This window comes from Neophocaena asiaeorientalis, unplaced genomic scaffold, assembly GCF_003031525.2.
Source record: "Neophocaena asiaeorientalis asiaeorientalis breed wild unplaced genomic scaffold, Neophocaena_asiaeorientalis_V1.1 scaffold296, whole genome shotgun sequence".
In the NCBI taxonomy this organism is placed as follows: Eukaryota; Metazoa; Chordata; class Mammalia; order Artiodactyla; family Phocoenidae; genus Neophocaena; species Neophocaena asiaeorientalis.
The window spans coordinates 3454445-3471763 of NW_020175084.1; the positions used below are offsets into that span (position 1 = coordinate 3454445).

At 36.0% G+C, this 17319-nt stretch overlaps 1 protein-coding gene across 9 annotated transcripts in view; it reads left to right on the forward strand.

Moving 5' to 3' along the window:
* The window catches only part of WDFY3 (WD repeat and FYVE domain containing 3), a 232523-nt gene that overhangs the window by 50241 nt on the left and 164963 nt on the right, over window positions 1-17319 (forward strand). For 8 of the 9 annotated variants that reach the window (XR_003005819.1, XR_003005820.1, XR_003005821.1 and 5 more), the window contains 2 exons: window positions 4950-5160; window positions 16314-16437. Coding sequence is in view for 6 of the 9 variants with exons in the window: in XM_024764205.1 (XP_024619973.1) it covers window positions 4981-5160; window positions 16314-16437 (304 nt within the window). In the remaining 3 variants the exon portion in view is untranslated. Of the gene's footprint in view, window positions 1-4949; window positions 5161-16313; window positions 16438-17319 lie in introns of those variants that run through there. The other variant, XM_024764209.1, reaches the window with a different exon arrangement.

The following is a 17319-nucleotide window of genomic DNA, read 5'->3' on the forward strand; positions in this document are numbered from 1 at the left end:
TGTTAATGTCTTGAAGAGATTGAACATCATCTGAGGAGTAGAACTGGGAAAGGTTAAGATGAATAAGCGATTCCAGTGAAGACCACAGATTTAGGAAGTGGAAAAGGCAGGTGGATTGAAAATTAAGATCTCAGAGTAAGATTTCAAAACTTGAAATTTCAGAAATAGAGAAATTCCTAGTGCTGATAGGTCTAGGATATGGCCCTGAAAGTTCTAGGCCTACTTATATGCACTTCAGTCCTGAGGTTAGTCTCCCTGCTCTGTGCCATCCATCCACTGAGGATACTGATGCATTCACAGAGCTGAATGACTTGAGCTAGAGGTTAGTGGAGATACAGGTATAACGCAAAATGTGTCAGTAGAAAGCAGTCACAACTTAACAGAAGCATCATGCTACAAAAATTCTTTTACAGGTCTTGCATACAAAATTTTGAACACATTTTCTTATTAAAGATACACTTTCAGAGAATGCTGGAGAATTTCTGGTCAGCCTACAAGTTTATCCCATAATATAATTTAATTGTACTATTTTAATCATATCAAATAACTGTCATGTAACTATTGGGGTAAATGTGCCTTTGGGGCTCCCAAAACAGCAGCAAGGGCCCTAGAAGGAGGGGTTTGAGAAAGGTGTCAGAGAGATGTCAGTAGTGGCTACCCATGATTGGAAATCATATCTAAATGAAGTGTCCTTAAATGGAAGCAATATCCTTTCATCTGTGAGGAGAGAAAATTAAGCACAATGAAAAAGATGTTTTGAGAAATTGTCCAGTTCAGTATATGTGTAGGATGATGAGTTCACCGATGAGGTCAGAAGGGTGAAGGATGTTGGGAATAGGTCTTAAGTAATTGTATTTTGCCATAGAAATGAGATGGCTGATCTTGTCATATCTCATAGGTGGGGCTAAAATCTGATATGACTGTTCTTGAAAGGCAAAAACAATGTTTCAGCAGGTAGAAATTTTAAATTCTAATTCAGGACTGTATTAGTAGTTCTTTTTCAATGTATGGGTTAGATTGCTGGGTTATATACACAGTTTTTTGGGAGACTCTCAGAGTTCTGCTTTCATTCTTCAAAAGTGTAAGAAGGGCTTCCCTGGTGGCGCAGTGGTTGAGAGTACGCCTGCCGATGCAGGGGACACGGGTTCGTGCCCCGGTCCGGGAGTGCCCCGGTCCGGCAAGATTCCACATGCCGCGGACAGGCTGGGCCCGTGAGCCATGGCCACTGAGCCTGCGCGTCCAGAGCCTGTGCTCCGCAACGGGAGAGGCCACAACAGTGAAAGGCCCGTGTACCGCAAAAAAAAAAAAAAAAAAAAAGTGTAAGAAGTTTTGCCTTTGCTCTTCACAATGTAAGAAAATAAATAGGACCTTTTTCCCCAGAAAGTTTAAGAAAAAATTAAAAACCTGAGGAATTATGTATAATTATGTGATGAAACTATAAGATTTTCCCTGAGTCCTGTGAGCTATTTATTTCTTCTTGTGGAATTAAGGAGTTACTTAGAAAAGCTATTTTGAGTTTTTAGCTGAGCTACTCAAAGGCCATTAGTTACTTGGCAAATATATTTTTACAAATTTAGGGTATTTACTTGTTCTATAATTTAAATAATGGCAGACTGTTTAAAGGACTTAAACAGTTTTTCAGGCATTTCCAGAGGATTTTTAAGCTTTAACACAAGAGATTAGAATAAGAACTGTCTGGGCTCATTGCAATAATTATCTCATTGCTATTTAAATAATCCCCTGTTGGCAGTACAAACACTTTTCTCTTGTGAAACAAAATAGAGTTTGCATTAGAAAACTAGTTCTTAGGCACAATAATCTTTGTAAATATTTTGAAAATCCCTGATAACATTACCCCCCAAAATAATCCTTCTATGATTTGTCCTCAGTATTATTAAATTTTGCCTGTCTCTTCTGTATTGCTTTAGAAACCTCTTATTGAGCATCTAAGAAATAAATTTTCCCTTAATTTTTTATTTATCATTTTGTAATGATATAGTACATAGTACTGTAAGGGCCCACACTCTTTCCTTTGCCTTACTTGCTTAAATAACGAAAAATGTAAACGAAAAGAAATTAAATGTTTCATGATCAAGCTGAAGGAAGAAGTATAAAAACTGTTGAACATAATTAATGTGTTTGGCACTTTATAGAAATGATGTTATTTTTTGTATGCATTACAAAAAGCCTATGAGGAAAGATTTTACGGGTGAGAAAAACCCAAGATTCAAGGGAATTAAGAGCCTTTCACCTGAAGTTACCTATCTTATATGGACGTGTTGGTACAGATTTCACCAAGAAGTACCCATTCTTTTCTGCTCTTTCACTGCTGAAGGGTACTTTAAACATGATAGTTCTTGGTCTGTATACTTTAAGTTACAGACATTGATGTGCAGACAAAGCAATGAGTCAGCAATCTGATATGCTTAAGTGTTTCTTGGTAAATTAGGAGAAAAGGAGGAATCTGAATTTTTTTCCCCATTACTGGGATTATCTGAGTAATCGAGAAATACCAGTAAATCCATTTAGCTGATTGATATATTGGGTTGGCCAAAAAGTTCGTTCAGGTTTTTCCATACCGTCTTACGGAAAAACCCAAACGAACTTTTTGGTGAACCCCATATATCCCTTTGTATCTGACAAATATAAAATAATGGTGGTACGATAGCTTGATTTACATCTAGCGAATGTCTTTGTGTGATTATGTGTGTGTGTTTACTGATAATTGATTAGTGTATCTTCAGAAAAGTCAAACAGATTTCTTTTGCATTCTAACTGCAACTTGATGCTAGCTAAATAAATATTCTAGAGTCACAGTTGCCAAAAATTTTGTAATTTAAAATAGGCACATGAATATAAGTAAGCAGGAAGGGCTGAACCAGTAGGTGGGAGTCCTGGATTCTCATTCAGTTCTTTTTCATTGTGAGATTTTGAGCAAATTGTTCTTGTCTTGAGGCCTCACAAAAAGGTAGAATTAATCCCCTCCTCAGTCCCCTTGCTTAAGTTGGAATGAGGACCAAAGGGAATGGTCTGAAAGTGCTTTGACGCTCTATAAATAAGGTTTGATGCTTGGCTTTTTAATGACATAGACCCCTTGAAAGCTGGAGATCTCTTTAAAATGTTTTTTGAAGTGTTAGGGGATCATGAATCCTGTAAATCCTATCCACACGCTTTAGATTATGAACTGAAGCTATGGGTTAAGGAAAAAGAGCAGATCTATGTATATCTAAAGTGTTAGCTAATTTATGCAAGGTTTATAGTTAACTTCAAATTTTATATTTGTTCTGGGGGTTTCCAGGACGAAAAATACCAGCATATAGTAGGCTGTTTGAATGTATTTGTTGAAATCTTTATAATTTGTACTTGGGGAACTTAACACATTTTTCTGAGAATGAAATATGTTGAACAAGTTTGAACCGGACGTTCACTTGTCATTTTGTAGTTCAGAGGGTCTCCTCGGCTCTGTGCCTGTGGTCTGAGCACTCTTCCCCACTACTGGACATTTTAGCAGTATTGAGTGCTCTTTGCACAGAGGTCCCTTGGCGCAGACCAGCCTTTGGCAGGGTGTTTTCCTGCTTCTCACCTGTGATGAGTCGCAGGTGGCCTCCTGTTGTAGGCAAGCTAGAATGCATAAACATGCGCCCGCAGGCAAACACGGAATCCACTCAAAATTCTCAAGGGCAAGCATATTTAAGATGCTAGTTCTTCTTAATTGTTTAAAAAAATCAATAGATGTTTAGTAAATAAACGTCTAGCTTTGCAGTGGTCTCTCATTTCTTAAGAAATGCCATGCTGGCTTATGTGGCAAAATTAAAAATTAATCTTCAGATTATTCCTGCTTTTCTACAGGTTAGAAAGCAAAATTGCCTTTTACTCAAGTTCAGTATATCCACAGTGTCCTCCCAGCCTTCCTGGTTCTTTTTGTAAGATATCCTGTTTTTGTGTCTGAAATTAGCTAATTGCTGGCAGGCACAGTTCATGGTGGTTGAAAAGGGCTGATGATGCTTTCTGAAAGCTTAGCGTTATTGATTCTGGTGTATGTTCTAACCCAGTGATTGGTTTACTTATTTCTTAACTGCAGTTCTAGCCAGGGATACATACATTTTACACTGTGATTCAATACACATGAATACACCCTTACCTAAAATAACTTTCATGAAATAATAATTACCCTTACTACATGTATTCCAATATCTTCTATTTCATTAAAAATATTTTTATTGCGGTATAGTTGATTTACAATATTATATTTTACTTCTTTTTTTTAATTGCTTGTCATGATCTATTAAATGAATTGACATGACCTGCCAAAGGGTTTCAAACTGTAGTTTGAAAAAACAGTCTTAAGTTATATGACAATTTTCACTTTTTTCTTATGATTTATAATATATTTGAGGGTATCCATTTAATTTGCATTTTTCAAACTACAAGTCTTCAATGAGGACTATCCCAAGTGTAATCCTTCATCTACAAAAAAAGTTAAATAATTAAAAACAGAAAACTTTGTGGGGATTTTTGTTTTTTTCACTTGTTTGGATGTTTTGAAGTGAGGGTGAATTTTCTGTTCTTTTATTCTTTTTCCATATAGTCAACTATTAAGCAACATATTAATTATAAGATTTATGATCCCTTTATTTGTTGAACTTTGTTATGACTAACTTGGAAATGTTTGTTGCTCGTCCAGCAACAATTAATTTTTTACATTTAATGTTTTACATTTTATACAAATTGTGGCAAAGCCGGTAAGGAACACTGAGTGGCATAATTTGTAACTTGTCATTTAGGGAGATTTATCAAAATTAGCTTTGCCTCTCTACCTTTTCTGTTCAAAAAAGTAGAAAAAATATTTTAGGCAGAATTTTTTTGTTTTTCTGGCTTTTAATGAGCTCCGTGCATGCTTGACCTGGTCAAGATAATGACATTTTGACTGTATAAACATCTTCCTACAGAATTAGAAGTGTTTATCACCAACCAGCCAAGATGAATATGGTGAAGAGGATCATGGGGCGGCCGAGGCAGGAGGAGTGCAGCCCGCAAGACAATGCCTTAGGACTGATGCACCTCCGCCGACTCTTCACGGAGTTGTGCCATCCTCCCCGGCACATGACTCAGAAGGAACAAGAAGAGAAACTGTACATGATGCTGCCAGTGTTTAACAGGGTGAGTCCAGGTTGCCAAGCACATGCCTTTTGTGATGGGGTGGTACTGCAGGAGTCTTGAGGTTATAATAAATCACAGATGGGAAAAAAAAAATGATTGAATGAATTTTTAAGAAGCCTGATTCCTTCCTTTCAATTTCCTATAAGGTGATTTGATGTGAGATCTGGTCAGAATGAACTCCTCTTAGTTCTAGCAGATAAAAAGGAAGATTGCGAGCATTTTGTAAAATGTCCCTCTAACGGTTGATACTTGGAAGAGGGATAGGCTGTAAATTACCACTTATGTTATTTCCATTACCTTTTGAAGTGATGATATATGGCATCAAATGGTGCAGTCGCCCAAGTCCTTTTTACACTTTGACGAATCATCTCAGTTTATTTTGTTGTTTGGTGGATTTTCTGTAAAAGAATTTGTAAGAGGATAGTTATAGGCTCTAGAGAGTCAAAATAGAGCTAATGTTTTAATGTATTTTGTCAAGTTGATCACATGTAGCAATCTTAGTGGGGATTTTTAAAATTTATATCAAAAATGTATATGTACATAGTTTAAAAAGTCAAGTACTTCCACAGGCTTATAGGGCCCTGCTGCTCTCCACTGATGATTGTTGCTGCCACTTTTAGCTATTTCAGCTTTTACATAACAAACAATACTTTTACTGTTGTCATGATTGTTCAGTTTTAATTGACTTCTTACTGAGAAACAGGAGAATTAGCTTTTTTTTTAAACTCCCCATCCCTCCAAAGCATGCACACACATACATTCACTCATACATGCTACCCTCCTCTTGTCCTTTCCATACAATAATGCCATTTGTTTAAATAAGATTCAGTGCTTACAGTCTACTGACCCTGCTGTAAATATTATTCATAGATGAACCTTATAGCAAACCACCACTATTTTGCCACTCTTATAGAACTTGTTTTCCCCAGACTTTGTAACATAACTGTCTCAATTTCTGTCTTTCCTCATGTCTCTTTCTTTTTCTCCCCCATCTCTCTTTTTCTCTCCTTAGACCTATCTCTGTCCTTCCCCTGTCTTTCTCTCCTTCCCTTCCTGTTTCTGTCTCTTTCTCCCCATCTCTGCCTGTCTTTTCCTGTGTCTCTTTTCCCCATCTCTCTCTCCTCTCTCTATTCCCCTCTCTTGGTCTCTGTCTCTCCCCCCACCCCCGACCCCCCAGTTCTCTTTCCTTCTTTCTCCCCTCCCATGTCTTTCTCTTTCCCCTGCATCTGTGACTCATTGTCTCCCTCCCAAAGTCTCACTTGATCTCTTTATTGTTTGTTCTCTGTGTCTGTTAGTCTTTCTGTCTGAAATTTTCTAGGTTCTTCTTCTCAATATTTTGAAATTTTGTTGAGGCTTCATGATGAACCTTCTTAATCTGCAAACTTGTACTTTTTAATTCTGGGAAAATATTTTGAAATATTTCTTTGTTAATATTCTTCCCCTTTTCTGCAGCTCTGTCAATCAAATATTAACTCTTTTGGATTAACCTTATGCTGTCATATTTTTAACGTCCTTGAATTCTTCTTTATTAATTTAAAATTCTGTAATATCTCCTCATCCCTCTGAAAATATTAAAGCTTTTTCAAATTTTCTTATGCTTCTTTCATTGTTATTTGCTCCAGATTACTGTTTTTTCTTTGCTTATATTATTTTCTTTCATATTAGAGTAGTCTCCAGATGTCTGGTGATAATTGTCTATACACTGATATTTAGGAATGAGGTATTGAAACACTAATTGGAAAGTACGTGTGCAGAGGTTAGACTTTTCCAGTGGTAAGATGATCTGGCTGGATAAAATGCGGAGATTCGTTAACCTAGGATATGTTGATATTCCAGGAAGGAGTGTTTTCCAGTCTCCTGCCAGGAGCATATATACTTGCTAGTGTTTTCTTAAAGCTAAGTTGAGGAACAAGACTGATGTTTCATATTCAGTAGATTGACTTTCACTTAATCTCCAGTTTGCACCTATCAGTGTTCTTGGTTGTTCCTCTCTAAGGGTTAGACCTCCAGGTGTGTACTGCACTTGGGAGGAGCAGTCACCTTCAGTTTCTGGGCTGTTAAATAAGAATATCTACCTTGTGGGGTTGGTATGAAGATTAAGTAAGTTAATGTACTTAAAGCACTTAACAAATGCTTGTCCTAGGGAACTTGTGTCTATTATTGTTACTGTTGTTATGGCATTAAAAATAAAGACATTACAAGGTGAAGCAAAGATTATAAACTATTTATGCTGAAATAATTTCATATTGAATATATGCTGAAATACATCTAGTTTATGTGTTACTCACACCAAGCCAAAGGCTAATTAGACAACAGAGAGGAGGGATAGACTCTACATATTCTATGTTTATTTGTTTGCTTATCTCTTCATTTATTCTGTTATTGTGCATTACTGATTCATTCAGTAAATATGTGTCAAACAAATCGACATTGTGCTATACATTGGAGTTCTGAGATAAGATAGTCCAGTTTTATAAATCAGAAGTGTCATGAGGAAGATAAACATGTATTTCTGTTGGAGAAGAGATAAACACATAAACAGATAATGGAATAACAAAGAAATGTAGTATTAGAGACACAGCAGAGTATTATGGCACCCCTGAGAAGAAAGTTATTGGAAAGTCTGTGGGGATCAGGGAAGGGGCATCTCCCTTGCGAATGTGATGTGATTCTTGAGTCCTTAAAAGATATGCATTAGCCAGCTTGGAACTAACTGGGCTAAATTAACCAAGAAGGTAATTAGAGTAAGAAGTTAAAGCATAAATCAAGGTAAAGGCTACAAACATTTTGATGTGTGCTAGCATCTATAAGTGGTCCAAGAAGTTGACATTATGTCGAGGAAGGGTACTGTTCAGTTTGATAGGCACATCACGACAGATTTTATATCATATTAAGTGCTAATACTTTTTCTTCGAGGTGTGCAGAGCCAATGAAGTATTCTAAGCAATAGAATAAGAAAGGAGAAGGGACCAAAGCAAGGCTGTCTCTTAGGTTTCTTATTTGGGAAACTGGGTGGATATTTTTCCTAGTAGCTGAGAAGGAGAGGTATAGGGGACAGATTCAGTTTGGGGCATTGAGTCCAAACTGTTGATATTTGTGAACTTCCCAGGTTCCTCCAAGTGGAGGTATTCAGTAGGCAATTAGAAAGCTCAGGTGAGGGACTCTGGGGACTACTGCAGAGATGTGGTAGTTGGAACCCTGGAAGGGGATAAGATATTACTCGTGCCTCCTACTGCCCCATGAGTAGTATGCTAAGGATGAACCATGGAGAATATGAATGTTTAGTGAAAGAAGGGGAACCCATAAAGGATACAGAGCAGGAATGGGTCAGTAGCAGTACAAAAAGAATCAGGAGAGGCTGGTTATGGAACTCAAGAGATAAAAGTGGCAAGAAGGAGGAGAGCAGTCAACACCATCCTGTACATTAGAGAGACCCAGTAAGATGGAGACTGAAAAATGTACATGAGATTTGCCAGTTTGAAAGTTACTAGAATGGCAGCACGAGAAAGCAGTGAGTTGAGCAGTGAATGGGAGATGAGAAGAGACAGTATGGACTCAGCTTTTAGAAATATGAAAGAAGAGGGGACAAAAGAGATTGATGGAGGTGAATTTGGCAATAGGGGGTTTGTGTTTGTATATTTCTGGTGTTTTTAAAAATGGGAGAGATCCAGGCATGCTCATGAAGAGAAGGAAAGAAACCAGCAGAGGGGGAAATTGGAAATTTTTAAGACAGTGAAATTGAGCATAGAGTCGAATTACAGGTGGGTGAGTGAGCCTTGAACAAGAGACACCACACGCTGCAGGAGAGCATGTCTTGTTGGGTGTGAGCACAGATTTGTAGTGAAAGTAGTGGACAGTTGAATAAGATCTTGCTTGATGACCTCAGTTTCTTATAGTTATCAACAGAAGATGTGGTCTGTTAAGAGTCTGGAGTAAGTAGGTCGAGTAGGAGACTTTAGGGAATGGTGATGGTTTGGAATATTAATGAAAGGGAATCAAGAAGGATAGTTGAAAGGGACAATAAAAGGCTTAAAGAGTTTTGAGGGCTCAGTGAAGGTTGGAGATAGTAAATTTGTACTGGATCTTATCCATGCAGGCATGTGTGATTTTTCTCATTCAGTTACAAAGCAGCGTGTGTGTAGAAGTAGAAAAGACGGATAGATGCGTTATATTGGGACTGAGGTTTTGCTGGGCTGGTAAAGCAAGAAGGGCAGGAGTAGAGGGACAGAGCATAGTTAGAGAGACTAATTCACATATCACTCGTGGAATTGGGTGGGATACCATAGGAACAGAGCAGAGGATGTTCATTTTTTAATCTATGAGATAAAAGGCTGAGAGTGAGGGAGGGGAGGGGATGATAGAGTAGGAATATGAGGAGAGGTAGGGAAAGGTTTAAGACAGCTGTTTTGAAATTGGGAGAGAACTGATTATGGACAAGCTATTTTTTCAAGCCCTGTTGAGGTAACAGTCATTAATTTTTATTGCAACCTGTCCTAGGAAGTTGGTTGTTTTTTATTTTAATGTTTTTGTTTTACTTCAATGTCACAATGTACTGTTAGCTATTAAGTAGTTTGAGATAATTTCCTTCTCTCAGATTCATAAACACTGACAAGGTGATGATAATGTTAAGAGTGGTTAGGACAATTGTTATTCTCAGCTATTAATATAGATTAATAACTAATATCCTGCATATGTGTCCCATGTATTTCATCAGTTAAGCTTCCACACTCAATTCAAGTGAGTCTTAGACTAGGAGACTCAAACAAATACTTGAGGTTTTGGGGGTTGTTTTTTTTAGAAGATTTAAGTTGCTTTAGTGATTATTCTCTATTGCTTAGACTGTCTTAGTTCTGTTGTGTTCTGTGTTGCCATGAGTCTCTATTCTTTCAAGTCAGAAGTTTATAGTTGGCTGATTAAAAGCATATACATATGCATTGCCTAAACCTAATACAATGAGTGATTTAAATATCATAAAGGTTCATTCAACTTTTTTTTTTCTGTTTTATCGTGCTTCACTTTATTGCAGTTTTTACAAATTAAAGGTTTGTGGCAACCCTGCATTGTCAGATGATGGTTAGCGTTTTTTTTAATTAATTAATTTTTTTATTGAAGTATAGTTGATTTACAATGTTGTGTTAGTTTCAGGTGTACAGCAAAGTGATTCAGTTACATATATATATTTTTATACATATATACATATATTTATTCTTTTTCAGGTTCTTTTTATCAACTTTTAACTAATGAAAAGAAAGTTATTTCTGTACTATTGTGACCAATTTAAACAATATATAAATTATATTCATTGGCCTATCATTAACAAACTAAAATTATCCTTAGATAAGACATCACATCCATTAAATTTTGATATAGATAACCATATTTATTTAATGTTTGACAATTTATACTTGAACATTCTCCACTAGTAAGAAATAGCTTAGATGAATGAATAGCTCAGTGTGGCTCCAGACATCCTGCCACGATTGCCAAAAATGAACTGTACTGTTGATTTTTGAGACTTTGTTTGACTCATGCCAAATGGCAAATAAACCATATTACAGTTAGACATGGATATCCATCTACAGAATCGTTTTTAAAGTGTGCTCCATACTGTTATTTCAGTGTGTGATTTTGGCCTTTAAGAGACACGAGGTTGAGAAATGGCATGTGTTAAGCCCCTTTTTCTGGGCCAGGACTCATGCTGGGTTCTTCAGCTGCCTCCTGTGCTCTTCATCACAGTCCTGCAAGGGCACTGCTGGTATCCTCCTTCTCACCAATTCTCTCAAACTGAAAGATTATGGTGAGGTCTGAGAATAGCTGGATAATATTTAATCAGCATTCTTAAAAATAATTAACCTTTAGTCCCAAGAACAAAAGCTTACAGAAAAAAATACTTCATTTAAACATATTAAAAAATGAATAGCATTTTAGTCATCTAAAAGTTAACTGCCATTGTTAATTACCTTGGTGTATGTTATCATACTAAATTGTGTATGTTAAAATATAATCTTTACTAACTGGATCTTCTTTTAGAGACTCCTCTTGTTTTTGAATTTGCTTCTAATTTATATTCAAGAAACATCTAAGTTGAATCCAATGTCTCTTTTTTTTTTTTTTTTTTTTCCTGCGGTATGCAGGCCTCTCACTGTTGTGGCCTCTCCCGTTGCGGAGCACAGGCTCCGGACGCGCAGGCTCAGCGGCCATGGCTCATGGGCCCAGCAGCTCCACGGCATGTGGGATTTTCCCAGACTGGGGCACGAACCCGTGTCCCCTGCATCGGCAGGCAGACTCCCAACCACTGCGTCACCAGGGAAGCCCCCAATGTCTCTTTTTTTATCCCTCACAAGTAACCTTTACTTTTTAAATTGTTGGCTTTAGAGGAAGGATACTCAAGTTCAGAACCAAATGTGAGATAGATCAAGAGTCAGACAAATGAACTATTAGCATATATGAGGCTTATGTTTACAAATATACAGCTTTGTTACTTATTGCATAGTACCAATATTGGAGAATGGAGCTTAGGTCTGTGCAACAAAGGACTTCCTAGTTTCACCCTTGATATGGTTAAGCTTACTTACCCAGTCATTGGCAAAAGTGGGCAAGCCACACTCAGAGCAGATGAGAGTACATGTTCTCTTGAGGCAGGCGTACCCTAGAAGGAGAGAGAGGGACTGAGATATACCTTCTCATTTTCTTCTCCTGCAAGTTCGTGGTCCTTAGGAACAAGAAGACTAAGTGTTAATGTAATGATTTATATTAATTGGTAAATGCAATTACATCTTCACTGTCAATTTTCAAAATCTGTTAGATATATCAAATTATTCATATACTCTGTAACTTAATTTTAGATATTACATATATTTAGGGGGAAAAAGACACCATTTTAGAAAACTTTGTAAAAATTCCTACCTCTCTTTTACTAATATTTAATAAAATTTTACTGAATAGCTTCATTTGGTAACAAATATATATTGAGCCTCTGCTTCCTGCATGCCATTATACAACACCATTCATTTGTTCCCCCGAGTATACCAAAAATATTTTAGTTGAGGAGCAGCCAGGAAATTTTCTGGAATTTATTTAGGTGGATATTTAAAATGACCCTTCTAAAAACAAGTTGAGCTGTGCTAATTCCCTCGCAAGGTGAACACTGTGCAAAGGTATAGTGATAGGGTTCCTGCAAAGTTTAATTCCAGCAGTATATTACTGGGTGACTAAGAGCACAGCTTGGAATCAGACAGACCTAGTTTTGAATTCTGTCTCCACCACCTCCTGGCATCTACCTTCTCTAACCCTTAATTTCTTTTTCTGAAAAATGGGAGTAATGTGTAGGATTTCATGAGATTCGAATGACATTACATGTCAAGTATTTGAATAGTGCTAGGCACACTGTAAAGGCTCATTATATGATAATTGTTGTTATTTTCATTAAGTTTGCTAAAAGGCTTTTTGTTCCTCAGTACTGTTTTTTTCATCTGGGTAATGAATGTCACATGTCTATTATAGAATCATCCCTCTGAGTTGAGTGTATTACCGACCAGTTCTCTTGCTCAACTCTCCCCTTTAACAGATGAGGGAACTAAGAACCAGAAAATTTTGACCAGAGTCCCTGTGGGTGGGAAGGTAAATCCCAGCTCTGTGCTCCATCCTCTGTGGTGCACGTTTACATACATGATTGAAGCACTATTTCCCACTATTTGTGGAAGGTGGTGAATACATACCTAATATTTTTAGATTTAATTGTTGAAGTCAGTCACCAAAAAATCTCTTCTCTTTACTGCCTTACACATTCAGTATTATCTAAAATGCCAGATACATGTTTTAGTCCCTGTACTTCTCCAGCCTTTTCTTGCTGCATTTCCCCTCTCATTGGAAACACTCCAGCTTCACCCACGCCTTTTGATCTCTCAAGCTCCCAATCTCTTGCCCACGGTCTTAGCACAGTTCTTCTCACTGCCCGGAACCCTCGTTCCTTGGCTGTTTGAATTGTGACCTTTTTTCATTATTCAGTATCATCCTTCTGGGTCAGTGTCATCTCAGAGAGCGTTTCTGATAACCTTTTCTCACTCCAGGCATTCCCTTTCAGTTACCCTGTTTACTTCCTTTATAATGCATCACTATCCAACATAATTTTCATTTTTAAAATAGCTTAACTTTTGTCTCCTGTGCTAAAATGTACATTCCGTGAAAACTGGAATTATATTTGCTTTATTTGCCTTTGTATTCACAGTTCTTTACTTTTGTATTCAAGGTTCCAAATATTGCCTGGCATATATAGTAGACCAGTAAATATTTATGAGTGAATAAATGAAAGAGTGAATCAATCAGTAGTGTTGGATCACTAGATTAAAGATTGTTTACGTTAAAGAAGCAGTAGTTCATTTCAGATTAGCAAGTAGGACATGGTCCTTTTTCTGTAACATTTGGCTTGGTCAATTCAAGCAACACAGCTTTTGAAAAAAATTTCCTTATGAAAATAAAGCTATAAATATCAGGATTTGTATGAAAAGTTAGTTGCATTTTTAACAGTGTATTTTCCACCCAGCATGAAGACTGCTTGAATAACCAACCATATGTTTATGCTAAGAAAAGAGCTATTTCTTTTTTGAAGTTGTCTTACTCTTAGGATAACATAGTGCTTAATAATTCTTAGGAGCAAAATATACATCAGTATATTCTGAATAATAGGAATACTTACCTACTTTAAATCAGTTTGTCAAAAGGCTTAATAATTGCCTGAGCAAAATATACAATTGCTTTGTAAACACCTTCATTAGGCAGTTACATACTCATTTCTGGGTGGAAGCAGAATGGCTATTCAAGCATGTGTCCTTCCTCACTAGAAACCAAATGGTGTAGATATTTTATTTGATAAAGATAGCTGATGGTTTATTTTAAAAGATGCACTTTGAGTTGCAATATGTTATTTTTATATGGACCAAATAATTAAAAAAGGAGGAAAGAAAGGAATGAATAAACTTTGTCGTAATCAACTGTGAACTTCAAGCGAGGTTGATTTTAGTAACCAAATTGCTTTGGTTTGATATTAATGTAGTCTTACAGGGCTGTGCTTACTGGGCATACATTTTAAGTCTGTGAGATAAATTTGGTCAATAAATTGGCCATTCTTTTTATTTTTCTAAGACACAGAAATTATTTAATAAAAACTTCAAGAGAGAGTGACGGGTAGAATCTCCTCCTTGAAAGTATGCTCAAATTTAAAATTGAGGCTTCTCAATTTCTAATCTATCTCCAATTTGTTTATTAAAAACTATGGTATTTAGCAGGTGAATAGGTTAACTGTAAGCACATAACATTTATCAAAATCTCAGCAGAAAAACAATTTATTGAGGAGTTCCTGAAAAGAACAGTTTGTTTGTTCTTTGAGATAATTTAAAATTGTGTGTCAAGTTAAAGAACAGACTACCTGGCTAAAAGTATAACCTGTAGAACTGATTTATCATTTGTTTGGTACTTTCAGCTCAATTTGAGGGTGATTGTAAGAAACATGGTGTCTATTGTAAGAATGTAAGAAACATTCCTATTACAAGGATATTATAAGTTGTATCCTTTTAATAGGATCCTTGGAAGAAAATCTTTACATTATGGTATGAAGAATAGAGATACTTTGTTAAATATATGTTTTCCTTACCTAAGGACATTGAGAACCATGTAATTCATGAGGTTTTCTCTCCTGTATGTTTGGGCCAAAATTCATGACTAAATATGGCAAATATAGACGTTTTTCCCCCAGTCTACCTCCCTGGCCTTGGTTTTATTATTTGATTGGTTTTGTTCTTACTTTTTGTTTATATTCTCATATTATAATTTGTGTCCTTGCATGCTACCTAAACATTTTCTAGAATTTGGTTGTGGGAGCAGGCATACAAACAAACAACCATATTCAGGGAACATCCCTGTAAAAGGCAGGGTGCTAGCTTGGCAAGGAACACAATGACGGGTAAGATACGTTTCCTCCCTTTGCAGTGACATTTGAACAGATAATAAGAATACAAAATATTGTTTAGTTAATATTACAGTAGAGGGCTATCATAATAGTTTTAGGAGACACAGAATTCTCTTTTAGCTATAAAGAACATTTAAAAAAAATATTTATTTGGTTGTGCTGGGTCTTAGTTGCAGCATGTGGGCTCCTTAGTTGCGGCTCACCGGCTCCTTAGTTGTGGCAGGCAGACTCCTTAAGTGCGGCTTGCTGGCTCCTTAGTTGCCCCATGTGAACTCTTAGTTGCGGCATGTATGTGGGATCTAGTTCCCTGACCAGGGATCGAGCCCAGGCCACCTGCATTGGGAGCATGGAGTCTTATCCACTGTGCCACCAGGGATGTCCCACTATAAAAAACATTTTTTAAAACAATATTCCAGGATGCATCCAGTTATATAGCTATTATAATACTATTTCTTTTCCTATGACAGTCTGTCCAGGTTTTATTTTTTTCATTCTCTTTGCTGAATCTATGCTAGTTTTAGAATGATTTATTCTAAAGTTCATCTAGTGTAGATTTTTGTAAAGACAAGTGTATTTCATGACCCTCTCATTCATTTTTATTCTAGTCTTTTCATTAACAGTCTTGTTTTGGGAATTATTATGGTTAGAATTCAGAAATTCTGAGGTATAAGATGAGTTTAGTAAATTCTGTATTCAGCCCAGGACTTAGCATTAGATAAGTCCCTGCTTTTACAATTATATTTTCTAAATATAAACTTTAGAAGTTTATATTTTTTATAACTTTATATTTATTTATAAATCTGAAAAGAAAGTTTATATAAAGTTTATATTTATTTATAAACTTTAGAATTTTATATTTATTTTCTAAATATAAACTTTAGAAAATATATTTACATTATATTTTCTAAAGTTTATTAGTAAGATTGATTTAAATTTTATAGATAACTGGTCTTTGGCTTTTAGATTTTGTTTATTTAATTATTCATTCAACAGATTATTTTACATGTATAAGAAAATGTGGTTAGATGGCATTTATTGAAAGAGATATGTTTTAAACTTATTCAGGTCGAAGTAACTATGCAAGCATACTTTCTTTTATTTGATTTTCAAGTCATATCACACTTTGAAAAGCACATAATGAAAGAAAGAAGTTGACAATGCTGTATTAAAATTGTTTTTCTCATCACAGGTTTTTGGAAATGCTCCGCCAAATACAATGACAGAAAAATTTTCTGATCTTCTGCAGTTCACAACACAAGTCTCACGACTGATGGTGACAGAAATTCGAAGGAGAGCATCAAACAAATCCACAGGTATTTTTACAGAAACCAGCAAAAACTAATTTATTTGACTGGACAGTTTGGTAAAAGTGTTGTCGAAATCTAATAAAAAATTGACCTGATTTTAAGCACATGGATTTCAGTACCAGTCCCCATTCCCATTCTTACTGTCATATTCTTACTGTCAGCACCTTTTACTCTCAAGTGGTGTAGTTCTACCCAAGGCTACTTTCCTTGGACCACTACCACCCCTGACCTAACCCTTTTAACAGCACTCTGTTTCCTTCTGAACAAAATCCAAATTCCTAGCATGACATTCAACACAAACTCAGGACCTGGAAATACATATATATACCCACCATTTTTGCATACCCTTTTTTATTTCTTGTTTCCTTTTTCTATATTTCAACCAAATCGTGAGTTACTTATAGTCCCAGACATTTCTGTGCTCTTTTTTCTATCCTTGTGATGCTTCATTAAGGAAGGAGCATCTCCCCCCATGTTAGTACATCTAAATCTTCTCAGCTTGGATTAAGTCACCCTTCCTAGATAGAATGTTTCTTGATTTCCTTAATCAAAGGAAAAGTTTTCTCCTCTTAACTACTCAGCTTCACGAGTGGTGTTTATATATGTATCTTTATCTTTCTATTAGACCATAAACTATTTATTAGTCTTTGTATAACCTACAGTCTTTAACCACAGTGCTTTACACAGTAGGCCTTTTATAAATGCTGCCTGAATAACTTCTTATTCATAATTAGGTAATTTTAAACTTCATAAAGTATCATCCCATTTAATCAAGATTAAAATAAGATTTTTTGATTTTAATTACCATTACTCATTTTCTAAATTAGCAATATGTTTGAAGGATTTTATCTTAATTTTTATCTTGTTGCTTTGGTTTTTAGTGGTTGT